Source organism: Quercus lobata, chromosome 2, assembly GCF_001633185.2.
Source record: "Quercus lobata isolate SW786 chromosome 2, ValleyOak3.0 Primary Assembly, whole genome shotgun sequence".
NCBI classification, from domain to species: Eukaryota; Viridiplantae; Streptophyta; class Magnoliopsida; order Fagales; family Fagaceae; genus Quercus; species Quercus lobata.
The window spans coordinates 12,472,642-12,499,386 of NC_044905.1; the positions used below are offsets into that span (position 1 = coordinate 12,472,642).

At 35.9% G+C, this 26,745-nt stretch overlaps 2 protein-coding genes across 2 annotated transcripts; both read right to left on the reverse strand.

The window, feature by feature from the left end:
* Positions 1-976: 976 nt before the first annotated feature.
* Positions 977-9,458, reverse strand: LOC115974534 (la-related protein 1C-like). The gene is made up of 6 exons (XM_031094934.1): positions 8,594-9,458; positions 7,577-8,183; positions 7,326-7,461; positions 7,092-7,182; positions 2,244-2,315; positions 977-1,995 (listed from the first exon to the last, which is right to left on the reverse strand). The coding sequence occupies exons 1-6, from the start codon at positions 9,056-9,058 to the stop codon at positions 1,708-1,710; spliced, it is 1,659 nt and encodes a 552-aa protein (XP_030950794.1). The 5' UTR covers positions 9,059-9,458; the 3' UTR covers positions 977-1,707.
* A 9,848-nt stretch (positions 9,459-19,306) lies between these two features.
* On the reverse strand, positions 19,307-19,822 carry LOC115959503. Its single transcript, XM_031077925.1, has one exon. It carries the CDS (start codon positions 19,820-19,822, stop codon positions 19,307-19,309), a length of 516 nt encoding a protein of 171 aa, XP_030933785.1.
* Positions 19,823-26,745: the final 6,923 nt, after the last annotated feature.

Consider the following 26,745-nt stretch of genomic DNA (forward strand, 5'->3'; position numbering starts at 1 on the left):
AAATCCATTGGAGTCACCAAAGGAGTAATTTTGCATTTTATGCCTCTATCAAGTTATTTTCTGTTAACCATAGAAAAAGGGTTTTTGTTGAACAATGTCCAATAATTTTAGTTGCACCCAGCAATATTAAATACAAAAAGTTTCCATAAGAAACATAAGAAATTTCAATATTGAGAAGAAAAATTCTTAGATACTCCTGAAATATAATGAAATAACACTTATTCCTCTCACATTTATGATGAATCCCACAACGAATTTAATGAATAAACCCCACTATAAATGTAAAAGAAGAAAACATCATTCATCATACTCTAAGAGTACCTAAAAACACCTAAGAATTACTTTGTTGAGACTCGAGATACATGAGGACACACTAAACCAACCAACTTCATAAAAAATACATGAAGTGTGCATTTGCATAGTAAACGCGGCAAGCGTTTTGCTTTTTTTCCTGAGTCCCACATACGGACCAATAAGTCTGGAAAAATGCAAATATAACTTTAAAACTAAGTCCTATGAACACTATTCATAGTTTAAAAATTATTTTGCTATATATAGTGTTTTTAGTAATAAATTTTTAATTTTCAACAATAAGCAGTATTCAAACAGACTCAAAGTCCAAAACTTGTGAATTAGCTCTATATATCTCAAATGAGACTTTCCTGCTGAGAAAATTGTAATGTATTCAAAACCCACTGAATGCCTGTAACTTACCAGTAAAAAAAATTAATGCTCAAAACTTGAATAAAATACTCAAAGACCAGAGAACAAAACTACGCCTGAGCATAAGCATTATCACCTGCAAATACTTGATACGTTTTGTATACCAGAGAAGAAAAACGTGATAAGCTTTGACAATAATCATATAGCAACCATGGAACATAGGGCATGATACATCTAATTACTAATAAATACACTAAACAAACACGAATATTGCAGCCTGAAACAAACATCCAAGACCACTGACAATCACAACTTAAGCTAAAAAATTATCAAACCTTCCATGACAAATTTCAGCCTAAATGAAAAGCTTGGCAAAATTCCTAAAAAAAAAAAAAAAAAAAAAAAAGTTACATTAAAAAGGTAACAAAATGTAATTATGTATATGACAAGAAATAATAAATTAAAAAAAAAATGACAAAAAAAGAAGAAAAAAAAGAGTCAAAGTCTGGGAAAATACAGATAGGAGAAATTCAAGCAAGGTCCAACGACCCTGTTTCTGGCAACCAAAGTATGCACTGCAATTCAAATCCCCCCTTCCTCTGTTTCACTAGACAGTTGTTTTGATTGAATCCAGGACACGTTCATTGGGAAACATCTTAAATTTAGATATCCAGAATGTTTTACCCACCAATGCCACCGGAAAGCACCAGAAATTTAAAAGACAAACATCCACACCAAAACCAAGCTATACAACCCAGCAACCTCATCATTCTGCCTGAACCAATAATCTAAGTACTCTCTGTCTCACTCTCTTCTCATTCTTTATCTTTAGACAATAATTTATAGATAAATCTTATTCTGTATTCCTCTACTAGCCTCATCAAAATACTGCCAAAACCAGTCCAAGTGACTGAGTAACAAAAGAAAATATCCCACAACTTCATTAAAACCCTCACTCCCCATTTCCTCCCAAAGCTCTCCAAAAATAGAAGCGCACTACTCTGAAAAGATTTTTCTTGAATTTTTTTGGGGGACATATATTGATCAGTTCCCGCTTGAGTCGGTGTTTTGAGTATCCTCCCCATTGGGGAGTTGTGACTGGCCAATAGACTCTGTTATACAACTTCCTGCAACAGCGTCAGAGTTAGGGTCTGCTTTACCTGTCACACTACTTTGGTTTGTATCCACTTCCTCCACTGTGATCTTCTGCAAAGAAGTTGCCAGCATATCATAACTTGATTTATTAGGAGACACTGAGCCTGAGTCAGAGGGAATCCGAGAAGAAGCTGGTATCCATTTGTTCCACTCATTGAGCCTCCTCACCTTGTCATCCTACAGCAATTTCAATAAAGAGACAGAGCAGCAATTCAAAATGACTGTAATTCAGCAAATTGTTGCTTTTTGTTTGCCAAGATGGTGCAGTCTCTCTGTTGCATTGGTCCATATTCCAATAGATGAATTCTAGATTTTAATTGAATCAAAAACATGACTCCAACATTATTTTACAGACTGTAGAAATCCAATATGACAAATGGCAGAAGATGCAGTCAAAAGAAGTTTAAAATGATAAAGAAATTTACCTGTACTTCCACAATGGTTGAAGATCTCAAGGAATCCAATATTAACTGGACGTTAGTTGTCAAACTCCTTACCTGCATGAAGCCATAAAAACAAAATGTATCAATGCAAGGACAACTGAAACTGGGAAAAGAAATGGAAAGCCAAAGCTGGGAAATCTTTTTTTTTTCTTTTCTTTTTTTTTTGGGGGGGGGGGGGGGGTTGTTCCCCAAAACGGCAAGACTATCCATCTTTGAGACCATGGGCCTCAACGTTAACTACAATCAGAACCTTTTATTTCTGGCATAATGGCGGTGGACGGTAACAAAATATTACGGTCGTGTAACATGGGGGGGGGGGGGGTTTCAGGATGAGAGGCCTGCATGAAAAGTAGAAGGAAAGCATGACATTTCCTTCTATCTGATACAAAATCAACTTGTCCACTGGAAACTACATGGCCATTACCTAAAATAGGTCCTACCAAAAAGGGTCTTGGAAGATATCTAACTATGGCTGAATCTTTACTATCATCAATTAGATTTAAAATTTAAAAATTATTTGCAGTTAGGTCTAGCTTGAAACTTCTAATCCCTTACGTAGAGATATCATGTTAGGCCACATGAAAAGTTTGTCAAATGTAAGGGCAACTGATACTGGAAAAAAAACAATGTAAAGCCAAAGGTGGGAAATAAGTTGGATTCAAAGGTAAAACAGGAAGCATGGGAGAAATGTTACAATTTAGACTGAGAGGGCTGCATGAAAAGTAAAAGGAGAGCAAAAATAAAATTAATGACATTTCCTTATATCTGATATATGATCAGATCGTCCACTGGAAACTACATGGCCATTAGCAAAAATTGGTCCTGCCAAAAAGGGGCTTGGAAGATATCTAATCATGGCCCTGACTCCTTACCATCATCAATTAGATTTAAATTAAAAAATTATTTGCAGTTATATCTAGTTTAAAACCTCTAATCCCCTAAGTAGAGGATATCATGTGAGGCCACATGAAAAGTTCGTCAACAAGTGCAGGACACCATTACATAACCCTGCACAAGTTTATACACCAAATTTTCAAGATGCCTGCACAAATCTTCAACTTAGATCATTCAGACCAATACTAAAGTGTTCACAGAAACTAATATAGTGTCTGTCCTTTGGAAACCACCATCAAAGGGTTCAACTATAGGGATTGTCTAAGATCATCATCGCATAAAAGTTATCCTTTACAATATTGCCATCAAATCTACACATACAAAGCAAAACCACTGTAATTGATACAAAAACAAATTACAAGATAAATGGAGACATGACACAAGATTTTTTTTTTTTTTAAAAAAAAAAAAAGAGAGAGAACAAGAGATTATATCATGTAACTTGCTACCACCTCAGACAATTTTAAACAATTTTGGTACCCAGTAAGTGGTGTCAAGTCAAGAGTTCAAACTGTCAAATGAATTGTGGCCTGGTGGGAGGACTTTTGTTAATAAAGCTACTTTCTCTCATAATGGGCATGGCAAAATGTGCCATATATAACTGTAAAAAATGTCTCTTACGTTGAAACAAGCAATGATAAGAAAAATGCCAAATTCATACAGTTTCAGCATAATCAACTATAATGTAAATTACACAAATTATCTCAAAATTCTTGTTCAAGAAATAGTTTTTCAAACAAGCTGATCAAGACATACAAGGGAAAACTAGTTTGCACAACACAGAGTTCCAACCTGTAATTTTATTTACAGGAAAGAAAACTATCAGGCAAAACCTAAATTTTCAAACTAAGAAATTCACTGCAAGACAACCTCCACCCCCCACCCCCCCCCCCCCCCCCAAAAAAAAAAAGAAAAGAGAGAGACCCAATTAAAAAATGACCCAAATAAGGCATGTACCAAGAATTAAACCAATTTACATTCTTCGGATCCTGAACTAGAGGTTTTTCCATGTGTCCAAAGCACAACATGAAAAGAAAATTTTAAAAATAAAAATGTCACGGTTTTGCACCAGTATTAAAACTTTAATAATGAAGTGTGCAAAAGGGCTAGGATTTAATTTTAATTAGGATTTATAAGGCAGAAAAGTGGGTTTTGGGTTGTATGCATATCATTAATATTCAAACTGTGAAATTTTATTCAGAATGAAGGTTATTTTTATTGTTTTCCCTAGCTGTCTTGCATGGGAGACCAGTCCTTTGGCTGTGTTTTGATTTCTATTACTTCCTCCTTGATTTTAATAGGCTAAAATATTGTGTCCCTAAAGTTTTAAAGTTTTTGAATTGAAGATTGGTAAGTGCAATATTTACAATGGTTTAGAGACGAAAAAGGAAAAAACAAATTTTTTAAAGTTCGGTGATGAAAAGAGAAATTCTTGTAAAATTTAGGGATGAAAGCAATATTTTATCCATTTTAATATCTCTCATACCGATCAGATATTTTTTGTCATTTTTTCCAGCATTAAAGAGGCTGGGGGAGCATTGATGGATTTAAACTACAGATGCTAAAAAATTACATTGCCATATAGGTAAGGTGCTTGAAATTGAGAAAGAAATTAATAACTAACCATTACGATCAAAAAGTATAAACATGCTCTGTGGTTACAAACATAGCAAAATCATAATTGCAACGTCAGTAACATAAGAATAACTAAATCCAAAAACATTAAAGCTCTGTTTATTTCAGCAATAATGTTTTCTAAAAAATGAGTCATTTTCCAAAAAATATTTTCTATAAAACTACCTCATTTTCCTATGTTTGATAGCAACATTAAATGAGTTAAAAAGCAATATCTTAACTTCCCTTATTTAGCTTGCCATGAGATAGAGTTGTTTTCCAAAAAAAAATTAGTGAAAAACAATCTCTAAAATTAAGTCATACCTTTTCTATTGATCAAAGATAGTTTTCCCCTTTTTTTTTTTTGATGATGATGCTACCAAACATCCAAAAACATGAAAAACTATCACTCTGTTTGTTTCAGCATTAATGTTTTCTAAAAAATGGTTCATTTTATAGAAAGTATTTTTTGAAAAACTATCTCATTTTCCGGTGTTTGGTAACAACCTTGAAAATAAGCTTGAGAACATTTTATAGTGTTTGGTATGCACAAATTTTTATAACATTTCTTGTATAATTTAAAAGATGTATATATAGCATGTGTATTGTGTAAAACCACCTAATGTAATCAATATAAATATATAAAAAACCAAGAATGAATTTGGCTGCAAACTAAAATTTTGACAACAGATACTATCATAACTAGTTGTCCAGCTTTTATGATCTCAAACACTTATCTTGCTCAAATATATGAATGAGAACGTAAATAATATACATATAAATATATAAATCAACCATAATTCTCATAATTCAAAATAAACAAGAACTCCATTTTAAATAGTTCAAAATGCCACATAGGCCAAATAGTTTAACTGGCAAAATAATCTAGTACAAATAGTTTGATAAATACCAAAATGCCAAATTGTTATAGAACTGTTAACCGATTTATGAGGGAAAAAAAAAAAAACCTTATCAAAGTACGGTGTTATAGAGGGAAGAGACTAGAGGGGGTGATAGTGAGTCAATGAGGGTGTGAGAAGAGAGAAAAAACAAAGGGAAGAGAAAAAGTGAGAGAACTTATTGTGAAAAAGACTAAAGGCGTAAAAGAAAATATTTTTTCCTGGGCCAGAAGAAGATAATATTTATAAGAGTTATGTGCTGCCTAAGAGAGATTGTTTTCCAAAAAAAAAAAAAAAATGGAAAACAACCTATAGAGAATAAGCCTTATTTAATTACGGTTTTCCGTTGACTAAAGATAGTTCCGTTGACCCTTAACACTGAAAAATATGGAAAACTATTTTTATAAAAGGTTTTCCAACGAAACAAACAAAGCGTATCTTTACACAAGATTTTCCCTCGAAACAAACGGAGCATAATAGAAAGTCTTATCAACTCATCTCACTCTCTCTCCAAATCAAAAGCAGCATTTTAAATAAGCTTGTAACCAGATTAGAGCAACATCATTAAGGGTAAATGGTTGAGCCACTAAAGAATTTTAAAATTTAATAAAAGCAAAAGAATTAGTTTTCATTTTTAGGAAAACCAAACCCTTTACATCTTTTTCTATACATACCATTATTAATACCAATTTATTTCCTGCGTCACAGTTACCTTTTTATAGCTTTTTTTTGGATAAGTTAACTTTTATAGCTTTCTCAAACTTTCTCAATTTCATTAGTTTATAATAATTTAAGAGCTCTTATTCTCACTACTTAAAGTGCAATTCAATGGCTCAAAAAATACCTGATAACAAGATTGGATCTTAACATAAAGCATAATGATTGTTGAAACAAGCGGATTTCAGCAATTGAAAAGGAGACAAATTCTCCATACCAACATTGGGGTCTTTGCATCTTGACTGGAGAGAGCATTATACTTTTAAGGGTCCTGACATGTTACTAAATATATCAAGTAAAGGCTCTTCTTTAGTTTAACAGATAAAGCCAATCTCTGCAACTACCAAACATAATCAATTACTCAGACCAGGTCTCCTAGAGTGAACTATCATGGTATTCTTTGTATGTTTCTTGTAACTAAAAACATAAGCCTCTAAATGAACCTCTTACACCAGTTCAAATAAAGACATAAAATTATAAAAAAGAACTGATGCATTAGCTTCAAAAAAGACCTTTTAAATTCCAATACTTAAGAAGCAGTTATATACCTTTGATAGTTGACATGCTCAACTACCACCAAAATTGATAATTAATCAGAATAAAGTCAATATCCTTAAGAGATGTGGCACACAAAAATGATCAGCACAAACACAAGAACAAGACAGTCATAAAAATATTGGAATTGCTCAACCATAAGAAAACTTACTCGAGGAAAGCTCGCTATTAAAGCAATTGGTACCCAGCCCTGATCATCCATGTTTGACCTCAAATAGTCATCTTTTACCAAATTAGCATCACTGTAATGAACAAACCACACTGGTACATTAATTAATTTCCAAACAGACTAAAGAAGAGAAGTTAAAGTACATAGATAAGGTAAACTAATCATCAATGGAAAAAGGCTGACAGTGCCTATCTGGTTAACTAGATTCATAAGTACCTGAAATAATAATCTATCTGCTTGAGTAGCAAAACGGGCAGAGGTTCTGTAACAGAGATATATAATGGCGGTGGATGAGGAATTATTGGTCTATGGCTGTAGGGTTCCACTGGCAGTTGAGGTATATAGTAGAACTCTGAAAAAGAGTAGAGATGTTAGTTACACATTTACAAATAATAAAAACAGATTTATCAAACAAAAAAAAAACCTCCTAGCATGAAGGTTTTAGGAACAAAAGAAAGTAAACTCACCCGTATAACCCATGGGGTTGACAAAGGGTCTCATTGGGGGAGGCGTAACATATGCAGTTGTGTTAGGTGGTGTTGGCCTAACATAGGGCCTTAAAGGAGCTCTCTGTGGCTGCAAGTGAGCATCTCTGGTATTTGAATAATTCCCACGCTCTTGATCCCGCCTACCTCCATGATTGTTATGGTAGGAGCCATCCCCACGTTGATGATTCCCAAAGTTTCCCCTACGGGAGGGATTCCGATGATCATTCACGGAATGTGATGGAGACACATATCCTCCAGCTGGTCTGTTCTCCCAATTACTACCCCGATAAGGAAACTCCCTATGAGAAGGATCAGGCACTGCTTGCACCATATTAGGATAGCCATTCTGAGGTATCGAATATACAGGAAACGGTGGTGGCGGTGGTGGTGGTGGAGGATGAGGATGAGTAAAGCCGCTCTGTGAAGGCCCACTCCTGTTGTTGCCACCACCACCACCACCTCGCTTCATAGATCTTTGTCGAGTTGGCAATGGATGGTGTGCATTAGAATTAGAATTAGAATTCCCAGCAGCATTAGTAGTAGTAGTAGTAACTTGTTTCTTCGGCGAATGTGGAACAACAGGTCCCTAGTTCAAAACAACAAGATGTCATTCTCGGAAATGTGAAATGACTGTTTAACTAAACCTCAATCTTTAAAACTTACACTCTTTTTATAGGAACAATATCAAGTTGCAAAGTAAAATTCTAATTCTGAAAATCTAATATATGTACATTTGCCTTGTCTAATTCCTTATTAACCTAAAACGTCCCCAACAATTATTTTCCTTAATTAGGTAAACTTTTTATTACTGAAAACCCCAGAATAGGAAAAAAAAAATATTTATGCATAATATTCAATATTCCGTTACCTTTCCTTTTCCTTTGGTTTCTGGGGAACCAAACATCAAAAAAACAAAACATAATAATATTCAAGATTCTATTTTTTTTTTTTTCTCTCAGATTTCTCGGGAGCCAAACATTGATTGGAAATCCAAACCTGAGAAGTAGAGAGTGGTGAATCGGAGAGAGTCTTCGAAGTCGAATCGGCAGACGATTTAGGCGAAGCCTTAGTGGACTCAGACAGAGCGGGCCAAGAACACGCGCCCATTACAGGACTGACCTCAAAGACGCCGCCGTTTGAGGGCGCGTTTGAGGGTTTGTTCCAAGCGAGCTTCTTTGGGCGAGCCGCATTGCCATCATTACCACCATCGGAGCCCTCGCCGGCATCCGGTGGTGGTGACGGTGAAGTCATCTTCGGAGGAGAGGAATCGGAGAGCGGAGCCACTAGTTCCGGTTGAGAAACCGAAAGCTGAGTTTGATGATGATGAACGGCCGATATTGATTCCGATTCGCCTCGTACAACTTGTGCCCACGCATTTTTTCGCCGGAACTGTGGACTGTTAATACTTTCACCGCCGCCGGGAATTTGAGGACTTGACGGAGAATCGGCGGTGGTAGCCATTAGGGTTTGAAAGTTAAAAATACAACAAAATTGCAAAGAAAATATTGATTTAGTATATAACAAGGAAAAAAAAAATAGTTTAACAAAAAAACCAATTAACTGATTAATTAACTAATTAATCAAATTAGAGAGAGAGAGCGAAAGAGAAAGAACTAGGGCTCTTATAATATAAGAATGCACAATATTTGATAGACTTATGACGGATCTTGCACGTGATACGCACGAGCTTCAGCCGTCTAAACAAAAAGAAAAGGCAGCGATCTCTCTGTTTTCTCTCTCTCTCTCTCTCTTTCTCTATCTCTTTCTCTTTCTCTCTGGGTGGGGGTGTATTTGTTGGTGATGTTTGTTTTGGGAAGCAGGTTTTTGTTGTAAAAACTTCAATTTACGAAAAGAGGCTATAGGTTTTGGTTTTCATACTGTTATGGACCACTCTATTTATATATACCACACCCCATTGGTTTCAAGGGCTTTGTACGAACCACAATTACAATATCACCCTTTTTTTTTTTTTTTTTTTTTACGCGTTTAGGAATTTGCTTATGTTTTCTTTTCTAATTTTGAAAAAAGAAAAAAAAGTCACTCTAATATCTCTAACTCTTATGTAGTTCCAATACTTCAAGTTCTTTCCTTCTTAGCAATGTGAAATGAAATCTATGAATTTTTAGAGACCTAATGATAATTTTTTTAATAATTAATCTTAACAAAGTAAATAATTTATGTTTATAAAAAATGAGAACTGATTGACAAAATAGAGTTGGTACTAGAGTTTGTCCGGGTGTTTTTTGCAAAAACTATATTGAAGATAGGAATTATTTATTGTTTAAGTTCTCGTTTGTTCTTAGCAATGTGAAATAACATTTATGAAGATTTAGAAGACCTAATGGTAAGTTTTTTTTTTTTACTAATGAATCTTAACAAAGTAAATAATTTATGTCTATAAAAGATGAGTATTGATTGGCAAAATAGGGTTACACTGTAGTTTGTTTGTGTGTTTGCTGCAGAAACTGTCTTGAAGATATGAATCACTTATTGTTTGAGTATACATTTGGTAAAAGAATTTAGGGTAGTGTTATGAATTTCTACCTTATATCAGATTCTAAAATTGAATGGGATGACCTGGTAGCACGAAAACTTGCTCACGTAAAAGGCAAAAGCTTGACAGTCTCTGTTTTTAAATTGGCTTCGTGGTTTTTGCTCACGTAAAATCAAAATTTATTTCCTTCTTGGCAATATGAAATGACATCTATGAAGATTTAGGAGACCTAATAATAATAATTTGTTTGCTAATTAATCTCAACTAAGTAAAAAATTTATATTTATAAAAGATAAGAACCGATTGGCAAAATAGGGTTACACCGAATTCTGTCTATGTGTTTTCTGCATAAATTGTCTTGGAGATAGGAATCACTTATTGTTTGAGTACCCATTTGCTAAAAGAATTTGGGATAGTGTAATAAATTTCTACCTTGTATCGATTCCGAATTTGAATGGGATGACCTTGTAGCATGGGAAATTGCTCACGTAAAAGGCAAAAGCTCAATCTTTGTTTTTAAATTGGCTTGGTGGTTTTCTCTCATGTAAAAGCAAAAGTTAGTTCCTTCTTGGCAATGTGAAATGACATCTATGAAGATTAAGGAGACCTAATAATAATATTTTTTTTTCTAATTAATCTTAACAAAATAAATAATTTATATTTATAAAATATGAGAATTGATTGGCAAATAGTGTTACAGTAGAGTTCGTCTGTGTGTTTTCTACATAAACTATCTTGAAGAGAGGAATCACTTATTGTTTGAGTACTCATTTGCTAAAAGAATTTAGGATAGTGTTATGAATTTTTGCCCTATTTCATATTCTGAATTTGAATGGGATGACTTGGTAGCGCGAGAACTTGCTCACGTAAAAGGAAAAAACTTGATGTTCTCTGCTTTTAAATTGGCTTGGTGGATTTCTCTCACATAAAAGCAAAAGTTATTTCCTTCTTCGTAATGTGAATTGACATCTATGAAGATTCAAGAGAACTAAAGATAATATTTTCTTTACCAACTAATCTTTAAAAAGTAAAAATTTTATATTTATAAAAAAAATGAGATTTGATTGGCAAAATAGGGTTACATTGGTAATTGTCTGTGTTTTCTGCGTAAATTGCCTTAAATTTATGAATCACCCAGTGTTTGAGTACCCATTTGCTAAAGAATTTGGGATAGTGTTATGAATTTCTACCTTGTATTACATCCTGAATTTGAATGGGATGAGCTAGTAGCATGGGAGCTTGCTCAAGTAAAAGGCAAAAGCTTGATAGTCTCTGTTTTTAAATTCCTATATGGTTGCAAAGGAATGCCATTATGCATGCTAGTATAGTTTGGTTAGATGAGCAAATTCTTAAAAGCTTTAGGAGAGATATTAGAGCTCAACTAGACTTCAAATCAAAGTTCCAATATCTGCAATAAACTGCATTATCTGCAAAAAGTGTTATTGGTGTAGTGGTGCTGGTGTTTTGTTTATGTTGTACTTTTGTTTAGGAATGGTCAATGATTGGACTATTGCTAATATGTACTAGACCCGTTAGGATTATGGTATGTGTTCACTTTGGGCCATGTGTCATGATCTCGACGAGTCTAGTATACAAGAGTACTAAACCTAAGCCAAGTCCATTTAGAAATTTAAGTATTTAGGGTTTTCCTTTTTTACTAAATTAATTTTGGAAAAAATAAGAGTCACTCCAAGTCTCTAACTCTTATGTAGTTCCAATACTTAAAGTTATTTCCTTCTTGGCAATGTGAAATGATGACTATGAAGATTTAGAAATTATGAGACCTGGTAATAAATTTTGTTACTAATTAATCTAAACAAAGTAAATAATTTATATTTATAAAAAATGAGAACTAATTGGCAAAATAGGGTTTCATTGAAGATTGCTTTTGTGTGTTTTTTGCATAATCTGTGTTGAAGGTAGGAATAAGTTATTGTTTGGGTATCCATTTTCTAAAAGATTTTAGGATAGTGTTATGAATTTCTACCTTCTACAATATCCCAAATTTGAATGGGATGACCTAGTAGCACGGGTGCTTACTCACGTCAAAGGAAAAAACTTGAATCTCTTTTTAAATTGGTTTGGTGGTTATCTCTACCATATATGGCTCCAAAGGAATGTCATTGTGCATGCTAGCACAGTCCGGTAAGATAAGCAAAATCTAAAATGCATTGGAAGAGATATTAGAGCTCAAATAGATTCCTAGTTTTTTGCAATGAACTATACTATTTGCAAAAAGTGTTATTGGTACAATGGTGCTAGTGTTTTGCTTATGACACGTGTCTACTTTGGATCATGTGCAATGATTTTGATGGGTTCAGTGTATAGGAGTGCTGGATCCAAGCCAAATCCGTTTAGAAACATAGTAATTTGTTCTTTGTATTGATTTGGTGTAGAGATTTGTCTTTAATGCAGGGGGGAGAGAAAGATCTGATTACTATTCTCTTGTAAAATTCATTTGGTCTTTTTATCAGTAAGTTTCATTAATATTTAAACTATTCTTTTAATTTTATTTTGCATCATAATCTTACAAGAAGAAAAAAAGTATTATCAAACTATAATTAGATGCATTTGAATACCAAAAAAAAATCCAAAGATGTTATGTTAAATGGTGATTAACAAGATAAACTATTATAATTTTGTTATATCTTCTTGGCATTGTGAAATGACATCTATGAATCTCAGGAGACCTAATAGTAATTTTTCTTTTGCTAATTAAACTTAAAAAAATTATATTATTTATATTTATAAAAAAAGGAGAACTGATTGCTTATAATTATATCTCATAAAATTATTTGATTTTTTTTGGTACGTTATATAACATTAAAACAATTGAGCTTATAATTTTATTTTTCCTTCATATTCTTATGAGAAGGAAAAATGTTATCAAGTCCGTTTGTTTCAATGAAAAACTTTATGTGAAGATAGATTCCTTTTTTGTGTTTGGTAGTATCGGGAAAAAAAAAAGTCAAAGGAAATCTATCTATTGACTTACCATATTTAGCTTGGTATGAGATAAAGTTGTTTTGAAAAAGAAATTCTTGAAAACAACTCTATCTCACTCTAAGCTATATAAGGAAAGTAAATGGTAGTTTTTCAACTCATTTTAAAATTATTACCAAATATAGCAAAATGCAATAAATTTAATGCTTTTTGGAAAATAATTCTTTTTTTCAGTGGAGCAATACCTTTGAATACCAAAAAAAAAAATAAATAAATAAAAATCAAAAGTATATTAAATGGTGATTAACATGTATTATGATTGTAAGGGTGCCCAGTAGTATATATTTATGTATATATTGGGTCAGAGGTCCAATCCAAGTACATTAAGTAGTCCAAGGATTAGTAAACACTGTCATAAAAATCCGTATTAGTGAGTGAAGAGGAGAGGTCTGATCATGATTGTCCAAGAGGGTGGTCCGAGGATGAATGCTTCCTCGGCTGAGCAAACCTGAGGTTAGAAGGTGTGGTCTGCCATCAAGAGTAACGTTCCGGACAATTCCACTGGTGAGGATAAGTATTAGGAAGGAACAAAATAGAGGGAGGTTATGAAATATCTAAGGGAAAACTGCTACCACCGCATTGAATACTCTGCAGTTAACTCTTTGGCCGCATTAATGAGGAAGTGATACCTGAATAATAGTTTTCAGCCTTACAGCTACTCTCCAAAGACTTCAGGAAGGTGCTGATGTGACATAGATCAACACTAACAATCTAATCTACACGTGAAAGACAGAGATGAAAGGAGGAAGATAGTATAAAATAGAAGGGAGGCTCTGAGAGAAAGGGATCGGAGAATTGAGAGAGAAATACTGTAGCAATAAGAGCTGTACTTGTAATCAATTTCAAGAATTATATACAAAAACTGATCTCCTCGGACTATGCCGATGACGATTTTCTTTAGATAAAACCAGTCTATTTTTACTTTATTGTCATTTGGATCCACTATAATTGTTACCCAACTCATTAGAGCCTAGTTTTCCAACCCACTCTCTACAAATTCATTGTATTAGGTTTTTTGGACCTAGATCCTTTTACCTTTTGGGCTTAGGACTCAAATTGCGTCTTTACAATAATCTTGTTATAACACCTTGTTATCTTCTTTTTCTTTTTAATTTTTATTTATTTAAAGAATCAACATCTTGTTATCGTGATCCTTCTGTGAAGAATACTTTTCATTTTCATCATTCACGTAGCAAATATTAGTTCAGAATTTTGTGTCGTAGATATTAGTAATTTACTTTAGAAATAACACATGAGTTCGCTTAAACAAAGTTAATTATATAACTCGCAAAGATGTGTGTATATAAATTTTTTTTTTTTTTGAGAAATGTGTGTATTTAATTTGTTACACATTTTTTTTTGGTGCTCCTTAATTCCCTGTACATAATTTTTAAATGTCAGTGGCCATATGATTATTCTGTCTTCGTGATCTCTCTAATTCTTAGGTCAAAGAAGTACACGGGTTGAGGTTGACTAAAAAATTTCTTTTACATTAAATTGATGCCATTTTTAAAAACAATGTATAGAAGGGTACAAATAAATAAAATACAACAATTTTTGGGATTGAATACAACTCATAACGTAATTGGTAGATGAGTCATTGTCAATGGAAAATGGTGGAATGGACAAAGGCATATATAAACTATTCTTCTCTCCTGAATTGATGATAATTTTATACTCTGAATCTTGTAGATTATTATTATTTTTCTCTGCTATGTTGATTTTGGCTTTATCCTTCTTTTATCTCACTTTCAACTTTTGCCTCACTCCATACGTGTTTTATGTCATTTGCAAAATATTGACTTATTATTATAATTATTATAGATAGATAGTGATGGAGGAGAAGTTGAGATTTAAATTACAGATATGAAACATTACCAAAAATGTCATTGTCGTTGGTCTATTATTTAAACCACAACTTTTCCATTAGTTACATATCAAATTTTGTAATTTTATACTGATAGATTTTTTTTTTATAGATTGACTATCACAATTCACCTGTAGACTATTTATAATCCATTTTGAGGCTTATGCTTGGGCGAAAAAGAGAAGATGTTAATGCTAATATTGATGAAAAGAAACACAATTCATCCCTGTTGTCATCTTCTTCATTTGTTACAAATGAGATTTTGTAATTTACTTTATAGATTTCTTATAGATTGACCATCACCATTCTTACGCAGTGAACATGTTTGGGGGCCTCAGGCACTGTTGTTAATTTTTTCAATATTCAAAAGGAATTCATATTGTATATTAAATTATATTAAGGGGTTTTGTGAAGATTAACATGTGCTTGGATAAGTTGGATCATATTAAATAAATAAAAATGGACAAAATGAGGTTTTTGGTGTTTGCATAGCTAGGAGTTAAACACCTATTTTTGGTGTTTGACAGCAATTTATCTATACAGCCTGTAAACTGTTGTTCAAGTATTCAAGATCAAAGTGTGTATAAGCATCTTGAGAAGACATTTTCGTGAGGAAGTCTACAGACACTCAATTGAGGCTTGATCGATCAAAGTTCAAAATTCAACAAATGTTCTATCGATTGAAAGTAAGGTTTTGAAAGTTACTTGATCAATCAAAAATCATACTTAGTGATGTATTTTAAATTCAAAGTCGGTGCTCCGGTTTTTTATACTTTACAGTTCGTTTGGGATCTGCTTATTTTGCTGAAATTGAAAACTTTTTACTGAAAGTACTGTAGACAAAGGTAAAAGTTAATTGAAATAGTAAAGTGAGACCCTTGAAATACTAAAAAGTACAATAGGACTTATGAATAATAGCAAAAATAAGTTAAATAGTAAAATAAATTGGCAAACATAATCTTACCAAATGGACACTGCATTAGTCAACTATATATAAGGACATATAATAGACAAAAACTGAGAACTAGACAGTAGAGAGAATATTGTTGCCTTCATTTTGGTGAACCGGTGAGTATGAAAGAACATATTTATATCAGTTTGCCCCAAACTTGTGATCAAAGAGCTTGAAATTATATCCCCTTGAAGTTCATTGTGGTTTCAAATCTTCAAAAAGAGGCGCGTTGGAGTCGATTTGAGGTTATGGTTGTTAACACAGACAGATTGTTTGTGAAGGGGTCCATATATAATAAGTTCTAAGGTTCTAAAACTGCTGTCACCCTCGTAGTAGTTTTTCCTTCAGATGATCTCTATCAGTTTTTCACTACATCACCAAATCTTATGCTTATTGTTCTATTGCTTTGCTTATTGATTTAATGCTTGTTATTTTGTGGCTACTAATATTAATATTGTTGATCACATAATTGGTTTGATTGCTATTAATTGATGATATATCTGCTGCATATTAGTTTTGGAGTCTAAACCAGTCTTCACAAGCCTAAACGTGATGAGTAAGTTTCATATTTACCATAGAAATGGATGAATGAGTTGATAATTCTATATTGCCCTACATAGTTTTTGATACATAAAAACTAAACAGTTTGTTACTACTGGCTTAAGAGCTTTGAATCTACCTAGAAAATGAGTTTTGTTTACAAGACAAATAAAACTTATCATGCATAATGACGTGCATTTACAATGGTGGTTGAGATCTTATTTGAAGATAAAAATTTTCTTCCATCTTCAATTTGGTGTCATCTAAAAAGTATAATTGAATACATGACTACAACTTGCTGAAGTAGTCAACTATGATTGATGGTCAATCACTTTCAATTGAACCCATCATCTTTTCCACCATTCACAATCGACCACTTTAATAAGTTGTGGCAAAAGTTGTGTCCTTAGACTTTCTCATAATTGAATCTAAACAATATTTGGCATATTTCCTAGTATATATTGTCAAGTCATATTTTTATTCATCTTCCTTCTTGAGTATTTTTTGGGGTTAAAATTAATTGTTGAGTGCTTCTCTAGTGTCTCAACTTTGGATTAGGTAGCTTGAAATCTTAATCCTTGAGCTAAGACTTAGGCTTGGTTACATTCCTAGGTTAATGAAACTCAATTATAGCAAACATTGTAATAGTTATGAATTTTTGTTACATCTTTCAGTTTAAGGTAATCCGTTTTCCAATCTTCTTGGATCTAGAGGCTTACTGCTTAGACCCGTACAACATGGTTACTTCCTATATAGAAGGGTATACCTCTAGACTTTGAGGACATGTTGAGTTTTTTGCTGTGTTAAAGTGTGCCCCTAACGGTTATTGACGGTAATAAGGTTATGCATTGCCGCAGCAGCAATTATTATGGAACAAAAACAAAAGCTATGACAATGGACTCTCAAGAGAACACGGTAATAAGCTTTTGTTTGCCATTGTCATAGTATTTTTGGGCAAATTGGAAGATGTATCCTGATGAAATAAACTTTATAAGGTGTGTGAGCTCTTTACTTCTAATTTCCATTCTGGTGCTACTTCAGAAATTATTTATTTACTATGACAACAATAAAATGGTAATTGTGTTACCAAATATATGTATGTGATATATGTGTATATTAGTATATATATGGTCATATGTCCATCTTCTGATTCGTTACACTTGCGAAGTCAAGGTTAATATGCATGGACTCCCATCAAACAATAAATTGACTTTCCTCTTTCTCTTGTAATCTAAATTTGAACTATTAAATTATAACTTGCACTATGAGCACCCCAAACCCGCTTGGGAGTCGTCACCTGTTTAGATTTAAGAATATTTGAACTCCTATATAGAGGTCTAACAAACCAAATGTGAGTCCGTAATTAGGATATGTCATATGTATTATGTACAACCCAATCAACTTCCTTAGGATCAAGGATTCAAACCGGGCTAGATAATAGAAATCGATGCATACAGATCTCAACTACAAAGTACGAACTCATGGGGTGAGGCACGCTGGATCGTTTCGCAGCATCTTCTTCTTGGAAGCTTATACACAAAAACTTTTAACATTCCCACTAAATCGTACTCCAAAACATCACCAGCATTACCTCCAATTGGTGCAACCAAACTGTAATTTGAATTTACAGAAAGTTAATGTCCCATATAATATGTACTAGATGATGTATATGAACCAAAAAATTGAACATATGGTTTGATGGAACAGGATCTTAACTGTGAAATGGAGAGAATTCTTTTCAATCTCTTGGCTTTGGCTTCATCCATTTGCATTTATTGACAAGCAGACCAAAACAATTGTTTGAGATAACTCAGTTGTGCTACATGTCTTATTATAGGCTGAGTGAATGTGGTACCCCAAATTGTGTGGTCTGGATTGTTTCAATATGTGTTGAGTGTTGTGTGTGTGTGTGCCGAGTCTCACATCGGGTGTTTATTAGGTGTAACTTCGGTTTATAAGTGATTGAGAGGAGTTCTAATTATAAGTAGTCCTTTTGAGGTAGTATAACATAGGTGTGGCATGTACTTTTCCTTGGATCATTACAAATGGTATTCCATTTTCATTTTCAGGCTATCATAGGCTCATTGCCATCAATTGTGTCTTTATCTTCAAATTCCACTTGCACAAACAATCCCTTATCAATGTTTCCACCTATAGCTACAAGCCTTCAACTACAAGTTTACAACTATATATTTTGGAGGCATCAGATAACTTCAATCCTCGTGACTTACTTCATGAAGAACACCTTGATGGTTAAATCCCCTGCCCTTCTCCTTTTTTTAAAGATAATGAAGGACTGAGATGAATCCAGAGTATCATACTTAGTAGATTAGGGATCTGACACTTGTTACCATTGATCAATTCAACACGTTCACCTTCAGTAGTATCTGTTGTAGTGAGAGTTGATTCAATATTGGACTTTGGAGGTCTGGTGAACTCTTGAAAAGATATTCACCTCATTTTTCCGGTCAAATATTCTAAATCTCAGGATTGAACTACACAGTATCAAGGAGAAGAATGACTATGTGACACATATATACGGAAAATCAAAGAAGGAAGAGACAAACACAAAGCTGTTGAAGTGATTTTTTTTTTAAAAATAAATAAATAAATAAAGATTTGCTACATATGGTTCTCAAGGAACTACCCAAGGAATACAATGCTCTTTGTTTCGTTATACACTCCAGGAGTGAACATCTTTTATTTGATGAATTACATGCATTACTTTAGGCAGAGGATAAACAAATTTGAGATACCATTGACTATGGAAAAGAAAATTTTAGTACATGTCCATGTGATATGTGTTTTTGTTAGAGCTTTTTTTTTTTTTGAGAAAGAAATGCTTCCATAATATTAAACCAAAAAGGCTATATCAGCTAGAACTACATGAAGTATATCTAGTGGCATATTATCCATCCAGACATTTTGATTCGGCGAGTTGATTGCCCTCCTAGCCAAAGCGTGGGCGACACCATTTCCTTGTCTACGTGTATGAGAGAAGAGAAAACAGGAAAAATAAGAGGCTAACAGTTTAACATCATGTATAATATGACCGTGGGGCGTAAGGGATGGATCTGTGCTTGACAAGTCCTTATACACGATGTCAGAGTCTCCTTCCAAAACTGCCATGGTGATGCCAAGTTCAACTGCAAAAACGGCAGCCCTCCTTGCTGCCAAAGCTTCGACTTGAGTAATGGTCGCTGGTAACGGAATCTGCTCAGAAAGAGAGGCAATGACAACGCCCTCTGAATTGTGGCAGACAACTCCCAGGCCGACACGTCCTTCCTCTGAGAAAATTGCACCGTCATAGTTGATCTTCACCACATCGCCCGCAGGTGGTCTCCAACGTACATGGTTATGGTGAACCATTTTTTGGGTGAGTGATCTAGTGCCCCTGAATTCAGCAAGCCTTCCCTTCGACAGTTTGAGGATTTGGTCCAGTGGGCATGCAGCTTCCTTGAGCCGGACCTGATTTCGACGATTCTAGATTGCCCATCCCGTGAAGGCCAGAAGCTCTACATCTCTCTTTCCCGAAATGGCATAGTTGAATAAATCTTTCATTGGTTGACCATCCAAGGCAAGGAGCCAATTCCATCGAGGATCGGACCGCCACAAAACCTGCACCAAAGGACAAAAGAAAATAGAATGTGAGCCATCCTCAATCTGCACCTTGCAATTGTCACAGAGGGCATCTTGGGCGATCTTCCTGCGAAACAAGTTAGCTTTAGTTGGGAGAGCTTCCCTTCACGCTTGCCAGACAAAGTTTTTCACTTTGTTAGGAACTTCTAGACCCCAAATCTTTTTCCAAAACAAAGGATCATCAGCTGAAGCTTGGATTGTTGTATTGCCTTCGTACAAGAACCGGTATCCCGACTTCACAGTATATTGGCCATTTGGGGTGAAAGGCCAAATGAGCTTATCTCTTTGGCTAAAGGAAGGCAGAGGGATACTCTTGATGACTGCAGCTTCTGCTGGTTCGAATACATGCTCAATTACATCGGTGCGCCAGCTTCTAGTAGACTCATTAATCAGTACTGCCACTGAAGAGTTCACCTGCCCCTGTAACTGAGGAGATGAGACTTTGGCTAAGCCCTTTAAGGGTAGCCAATTATCCTTCCAAATTCTAATTTGCTGCCCATCACCCACTCTCCAAAGTGCCCCCTTTTGGATGACATCGCGGCCCTTTAGAATACTCCTCCATGCATATGAGGCCGAAACAGAATCCTTGGCTTCAAGAATGGTGCCAGAGGGGAAAAAACGAGCCTTGAAGACCCTAAAGAAGAGGGAGTTATCGTCATGAAGGAGTCTCCAAGCAAGTTTGGCAAGCATGGCCTCGTTAAATAGAGTGAGGTCCTTAAACCCCATTCCCCCGTCATTTTTATGGTGACAAAGGTCATCCCATCTTACCCAATGGATTTTCCGTCTCTCTCCTCTTTGACCCCACCAAAATTTCCTAACCATTACCTCAATCTCATGGCACAAAGTAGAAGGGAGTTTGAAACAACTCATCATGTACGTGGGAATAGCTTGAATCACAGATTTGATTAGGACTTCTCGACCCGCTTGAGACAAAAGCTTCCCTTCCCAACCTTGCATTCTCTTCCAGACCCTTTGTTTTATTTTGCCAAAGCTAGCTTTTTTATTTCTTCCCACCAAAGCAGGTAAACCCAAGTAATCTTCATACTGTTTCAACTCTGACACCCCAAGTTCCTCCATAATCTGAGCCTGATGGTCCAGGGACGTGGACTTGCTAAAGAAAAGGGTCGTCTTCTCTCTATTCAATCTTTGCCCCGAAACCTCCTCATATGCAGCTAGTATACCCATAATCTTTCGACATTCTTGGACGGTAGCCCTACAAAATAGAAGGCTATCGTCGGCGAAAAATAAATGGGTCAACTTTGGGCCATTGCGACAAATAGATACACCTTTGATATCCCCATTGCAAGCCGCTCTTTGAATCATCCTATGAAGACCCTTGGAACACACCAAAAATAGATAAGGTGAAAGTGGGTCACCCTACCGAATACCCCTACTCGGCTTAATGTTACCCATAGGTTCACCGTTAATCAAGATGAAGTATGTCACCGTAGTGATACATTCCATAACAAGAGCCACCCAACGCTCATCAAAGCCCATATGTAGCATAACATTTTTCAGGAAAGACCATTCGACCCTATTGTAGGCTTTGCTCATATCTAATTTGAGGGCCATAAAGCCCGAACTCCCTGAATTATGGTTCTTCATGTAATGCAGTGTCTCATAGGCCACTAGGATATTGTCCGTGATCAAACGACCTTTAATGAAAGCACTCTGATGTTCAGAAATGATATGAGGAAGTACTCTTTTCAATCTATTTGCTAAAACTTTGGAGAATATTTTATATAGCACATTACAGAGGCTAATGGGTCTAAATTCGAATACCCGCTCAGGATTTTTTGTTTTTGGAATCAATGTAATAAATGTATGATTTAAAGGATTAGGCAGAGAACCAGAATTCAAAAAATGCAGAACAGATTGGGTAACATCACCTTTAACCAGATGCCAGAAGTTCTGATAAAACAGGGGAGGCATTCCATCGGGTCCTGGAGCTTTGAGAGGGGCCATCTGGTTCAGAGCTGCTTCAACCTCCCAAGCTTGGAACTCACCAACCAGAATCTCATTCATCTCTCCAGTCACAACCTGCGGGATAGAGTCAAGGTCTTCTGAATTAACATCTGGAGTTAAGGAAGTGAATAATTTTTTTATAAAATTCCACAAAAGTATCAGCAATCTGCTCTTGGCCAGTGCACATCTCATCAGCTTGGTTACAGATGTTTTTTATACAATTTCTTCGCTTTCTCAGTGTGGTGCTGCTGTGGAAAAAGCGGGTGTTCCGATCACCCTCTTTGATGTAGGTGAACCTCGACCTCTGTCTCCACATAGAGAATTAATCTCCTTCTTTAGAGCACAACCCGAAATGAGTACCTAGTCCTCACAGCTTGTTGTTCTGCCCGGTTTAGCTCTCTTCTTTTTTTAACCAGCTCCCTCCGGACGTTACCAAAATTATTACGACTCCAAAAAGTCAGCTCTTTCCCACATTTCTCAATTTTCCTGATCACCTTCAAATTCTCAGACCCCTCATAACTGGCTTGCCACACCCCTTCAACTGTTTCGCCACAACCTTTATCCGCTAACCACATTTCTTCGAACCTGAAGATCTTCTTTTTTAACTGAAAGTCCAGGAATGAAGGATCAATCCACAAAAATTTATGGTCCGATGTTGAACTGTCCACGTGGTGGACATGAGAGCCCGGGAATCTAATAAACCAATCATGCGAAGCCACTGCCCTGTCCAGCCTTTCCCATATTGAAGCTCCACTCCTATAATGTTTGCTCCACGTGAATGGAGAACCTATGTAACCCAAATCCATTAGCCCACATTCGTCCAAAGCCTCCTTAAAATTCTGCATTTGAGAGAAGGGCCTCAATCTACCACCCACTTTTTCCGACTGTTTAGTTATCTCATTAAAATCGCCAACGCAAAGCCACGGCATAGAACTCTGTCTGTGAAGATACTTGAGAAGATCCCAAGACTCATGTCTCATGTGTGTTTCTGGTTCACCATAGAACCCAGTGAAACGCCAGGCAGCCTCAGAGTTTTTGTTGATTGTAACGTCAATGTGGTTCACCGAAGATGATTCAACCTCGACCCCAATATCAGATTTCCACAGCAATGCTAAACCACCCCCTCTATTCACTCTTTTCACCGTGAACATTTTGTCAAACCGTATCCTATCCTTAACATATTCAAGCCTTGCCTTGTCTGCCAATGTTTCGGCTAAGAACACGACAGTGGGAGCTTTCGCCTGCACCACTTCCACAAGCTCCTGAACTGCCAGTTGGTTCCCAAGCCCCCTGCAGTTCCAGATTATGCAACTTATTGCTCCTGGCGAGGCTGGGAGCCAGCCTGCGCCATTGCAAAATGATTTTCTTTTTCCGAATGAGAAACCAGAATTTTTTTGCTTGGTAACTCATTAAGATCCGAAACCATGTCTGTGGGACGTTTAGAACCAGCAAGACCAACACTAATAGAAGATGTGCCCGTCTCCATGCGGGGAAGACGTTTCCACTTAGCCTGCACCGTGCCATTTTTGTTCTCAGAGACCAGAACTAGATTAGAAGAGTCGTGGAGGTCTTGTATGTTGGTGTCTAAGACCTGTAGAGGGGTTGGGCCCTCTTTTTTTAATTCCAGAGGCCATTTTCCATCATTATTAGACTTGGGCCTTGCATCCCTTGCTTGCCTATTCCATTCTTTTTTTGATGGGCCTGGAGTCTCCACAATCCCGCCTTGCCTATCGGTGTGGCTCTTAGGGGAAAGGCCCAAGTCTTGGCCCACAGGAGTTTGACCCATCACATTTTCATCAGGTTTTTTAGTTGGCGCCAAAGCACCCACGTGATCTTCATCCAAATCCTGAAGGTGAGCTGTCTCCCAATGCATTCCAACTAAAGGAGTAGCTTGGACTGTAGTCTGCACATTGATCTGACAGCCCGAAGAAGTTTCCGATCCCCCTAGCTTTCCTTCCCACTCTTTGAGATTGCCATTCTCATGCAAATCTTCTGACAGTGGAGTATGGGGACTTGAACCATCTCCATCAAGCCTCGGGTTGCTGTCCTTCATCGGGTTGCTGTCCTTCATCGGGTTGCTGACTTTCAGAGCTGTCTTTTCAGACCCGTGATTTCCGCCACTCTTTGGATCCTTACTCGGTTCCTGCGTCACAGTCGGATTCCTCACCATCCTACCTTCCGTTTTACCGGAGCCACTACCACCTTCAGTTCTAGACCCCGGTTTGAAAATCTCATATCCACTCCGTCGTATCAGGTCACCCCTCAACCAGGACCCGTACTGGAGGATGTTCGTCTCTGTTCCTTTGGTAGTGTCAAGCTCCTCACTACAATCTTTCAGGGCATGATCAAGAAGGCCGCATCTATAGCAGAAATTGGGGAGCCTCTCAAATTTGAAGCTCACCCACCTACTCTCGCCTCCCTCAATGGTTACTTTCTTGCCTCTCAACAAACGTTTTGTCGTATCAATACGCACCCGAACTCGAAGACATTTGCCCCATTGAACACCGGATTTTGGAACATCAACATCCATTACCGTCCCTAAGCTTGAGCCAATAGCCCACCCAATTTCCTTAGTTCTGCATTTCAATGGGAGGTTATAGATTTGGATCCAGAAAGGAGCCCACTTGATGTCGATCTCCTTTGGGGTAAGTTCACCTTCAAAGTCTTGAATAAGAATTAACTATTTTTCATAGCTCTAAGGGCACATCTCAATCACTCTATTTTTGTCTTTCCCATCCCCAAATTCCACCAAAAAGAGTTCTTCATTGATTTCAGAAATCTGGACCCCTTTGTTTGGCTTTCACAACATTCGTAGGTTTTTCCTCAATGCATCCAAACTTATGCATCTTTGGGTCAGTATCTTCATCAAAACGCAGCATTTTCCTACTTCTTTCGCTGCTCTTGTGCTACTACTATCTAGTACTATGCCTACGTCTTCTTCCTCAGTAAAAGTAAGTTTTTTCCATAGCACTTCTAGTTCCTTTGCCATCAACACCACTTCCGGTGGGGGTCAGCCCACTAGTGGACGAGGTGAAAGAGGGGTACGAGCCACGACCTCACTCCGGGAGCCACCACACTTCTTGCAAGCAAAGCTGCAAGACTGAAACTGCTCTACGTGCCTAAGCCCGAGAGCACTAAGACTTGTGTTTTTGTTAGAGCTAATAATGATAACTTTGTAGTTTCTGATTGATCCATAAATGGGTCTTAGCTTGAAATTTTCTAGTATTAATTGCTTTTTCTTGAAATTTGTGTGTGTGTTTTTTTCCAAATTGAGCTACTGTCTTTGTATGAAAGTGGTGCTCATTGATTTTAGATAAACTCTTTTCGTGCTACGTGTACATGCCAACTACTGAATGATTCGTAATTTTTCCAGAAGAATGAGAATTGATGGAACAATTTAAATTGGAGAATAGGAAATGTTATTCTGTGGAGATGCAAATTACTCAAAATTTTGACCCTAATCTCAATTTCAATGGGAATTTAAACAAAAATTATAACCTTTTCTAATTGGATAACACCTAGATTATTATAAACAATTGGATTTGAACCACAATTAGAAAGAGAGCTAACCGTCATTATTGCTGGATGTTCTGGAAGTTGAACGTTCAAGCCACCCAATGAGCTCTAGCTCAACTGACGCCCTCCTTGCATAAGAATGAGATAGAAGGTGAGGACATGAATTCAAAACTCATTACGGTACTTAAAAAAAAAAAAAAAAGGAATGAACTTTACTAATGATTTAGACAAGAAATTTCTAGTTGCTGCTCCGTCTTTTTAAATGATACTTTGACGTCTTTAATCAACGTTACCGTGTTTAGAACCTTTAAAATCTGAGGCTATAGTAATTCAGTGGAGTGATTAGTTGGCTTTAATTGCTATAGTAATTTAGTGCGTTGGCATGGCTACTAATAGTTCCTTGTGTTTATAAGCTTGAGGACCTTGTGTCGATACTGATAGAAATGTGACCAATTCTATTACTCTTAAAACTGATTATCTTGTTCTTTTAACTTCTCTTATATGTTTCCCTTTGTCTAAAATAATTTTAGATGCTTGAACTCAAATCACTTTGATAGGTTGTCCTGAATACTTTAGGAACTTTACTTTCGTCGAACCCTAGATGTCAATCACACCTTCTTTGACCTTCACAGTAATGGGCCAAGGTATGGTCTAGTGATTTTGAATGTCTCATGCAGTTTGAATGGCTAGGGAATTTCTTGATTAAATTGTTAATACTATAAAGCCAGAGGTAAATTTCTGAGGTTGTAACACAAAGGATTGTTGATTTAGTTTTCCTTAAATTGTATACTTCAGAAACCTAAGGAGGCCTAACACGCCTGTTGAGATAGTTTTATGTGTTCATTGTAAAGGATGTAAAGTGGTGCTAAAAGATGAGGTAAGTTGAGGATAGACTCTGTAGTGAGAGTGGGAAAGTAAAATGACATTTGTATATTGATCTGTGGAATCTAGTCATTATCATCGAATTGGATATATAAAGATTACTAAATTGATGGAGTAATCTTTTACCGTTAGCTGCTGACATAGAGAAGATTGAGAAGAATTTTTTGATACTAGTTCAATCAACCTGTTTTAAGATAATAATTTGAAATGTCCGATCACTATGATTACACATTTCTTAAGGTTTGATTTCCTACCCTACTTGTTTTTCGAAAATCCAATTCTTTCATTGT